We start from the raw sequence: 1,464 nt of genomic DNA, 5'->3' as shown, positions 1-1,464 counted from the left end.
GAGAATCATTAGGCCTCTGCGAGCCTTAATTAGCAAAAATTACTACATTCTTTTTGCGATCAATGATGCACGTTATCAATGCGCACTTTCGGCGCGCATTAATGTATTGCTTTCAACATAAATTCAACGCCTTAATCAAAACAGAAGGATGTAGTTAAATTAATTCCCCAAATCAATATTAATTAGCAAAATCAATCAAACGGTACCCATTTTCTTTACGTTTTCCTATCAATGGTAACAGTAAATTTAACTTGAGGTGGTTTCACTATTTCACTCGAAACACTCGCCGATACTCCAATATTTGCAAGCGCACCTCTCAATACCCCACAAGGAATAGCCAAGAAGGGATGGCATTCGGCCGTGAATTGATCTGTAGATGAGATACTTCTCAGAAACCTGAATTGGTTGTCTGTCAGCACATAGACGCCTTGGTGGTTTGTCCTTAGATTATCAATATTTTTCCTGTAGATATTGAACCAGAATTCCTTGCAGATATATTTCATCATTTCCAACTCGTCCTTCAGTCGTTCTCGCTCCTTCGAGAACTTCTCTATTAGTTTTTGGCCAAATCTGAAGCCCATGTATTCTAAATTAATTTACACCTTTTCCCTTGAATCTCACGTTTATAACCATTTATAAGCCTCAATCTAACCTACTGTTGGTCAAGGCCATTAAATTGTTAGCTTCATTACGGACCGCTAAGGCATGGCAATGTCCAACGGGCCGCTTAACACTAAGGCATGGGCAAATGCGCAATCTAACAGACGAGAGGGGTTTTATTTCCGGATTCTTTTTGATACTTTTTTTTCCTATCTAAAATTGGATCCTAGTCTTCTTGGTGTGTGTGTGTGTGTGTGTCTGTGTGTGTGGGGGGGGGGGGGGGGGAGGGGGCTCGGAAATAATCTTTTCAAAAATTTTCTCGACCCCTATAGCTTTGTAACTAGTGCACTTCAATACATCAAACTGTTATCAAATTACAGTGTTTCGTGGTACTGTTTCGCAAAAATGGGAGAAAAGGTGTGTTGCCCAATTTAGCATAGCAGTGGTCCATTGAAGAGCCTCTCTGTTTGTGTTCATTCAGAAAACTCTGAACTGTTTCCATGTGGAGAAACTCAAACATTGTCCAGATCTCATCCGATACAAATAAACTTTGCGACTGTGACATTTCAACCTGCAAATTCCAAAACTATAGTCTGTCCCATAAAGTTGAAATAAGCGAACGTTCGAGAACGTCAAAAACAGGCAATTGAGCATCAAATTGGTCATTTTAATGTCAAGTTTTCTCCCTTAAGCATCGATTCATCAATGTTTTTCTGCACGTTTTAAAATTGAACTTGGAAATCTGTTCTGTGGCTTTTGAAACGTTCGCTTATTTCAACTTTATGGGACACGCTATAGTAGTAGTAGTAGTAGTAGGAGAGTCTTTAGGGTCGGAGCCCTCGGGTGTGGAACCCTTCAGTTTTC

General features: G+C 39.9%; 1 protein-coding gene across 1 annotated transcript; it reads right to left on the bottom strand.

The window, feature by feature from the left end:
• Positions 1-141: 141 nt before the first annotated feature.
• Positions 142-1,227, bottom strand: LOC142337067 (trafficking protein particle complex subunit 6b-like). Its single transcript, XM_075386132.1, has 2 exons — positions 1,027-1,227; positions 142-586 (listed from the first exon to the last, which is right to left on the bottom strand). Exons 1-2 carry the CDS (start codon positions 1,163-1,165, stop codon positions 216-218), a joined length of 510 nt encoding a protein of 169 aa, XP_075242247.1. The 5' UTR covers positions 1,166-1,227; the 3' UTR covers positions 142-215.
• Positions 1,228-1,464: the final 237 nt, after the last annotated feature.

The sequence above is a fragment of the Convolutriloba macropyga genome, chromosome 3 (assembly GCF_964194025.1).
Source record: "Convolutriloba macropyga chromosome 3, txConMacr16.3, whole genome shotgun sequence".
In the NCBI taxonomy this organism is placed as follows: Eukaryota; Metazoa; Xenacoelomorpha; order Acoela; family Convolutidae; genus Convolutriloba; species Convolutriloba macropyga.
The sequence above is the reverse complement of the archived record's forward strand: the minus strand, read 5'-3'. Positions and strand labels throughout refer to the sequence as shown.

What these genes read in the sequence shown, in the direction of transcription:
- LOC142337067 (XM_075386132.1), bottom strand. Translation starts at nt 1,165, where the DNA reads ATGTCACAGTCGCAAAGTTTATTTGTATCGGATGAGATCTGGACAATG. An exon ending in CCACTGCTATGCTAAATTGG is followed by an intron (nt 587 to 1,026) that starts GCAACACACCTT and finishes AAATTAATTTAG; the next exon opens with AATACATGGGCTTCAGATTT.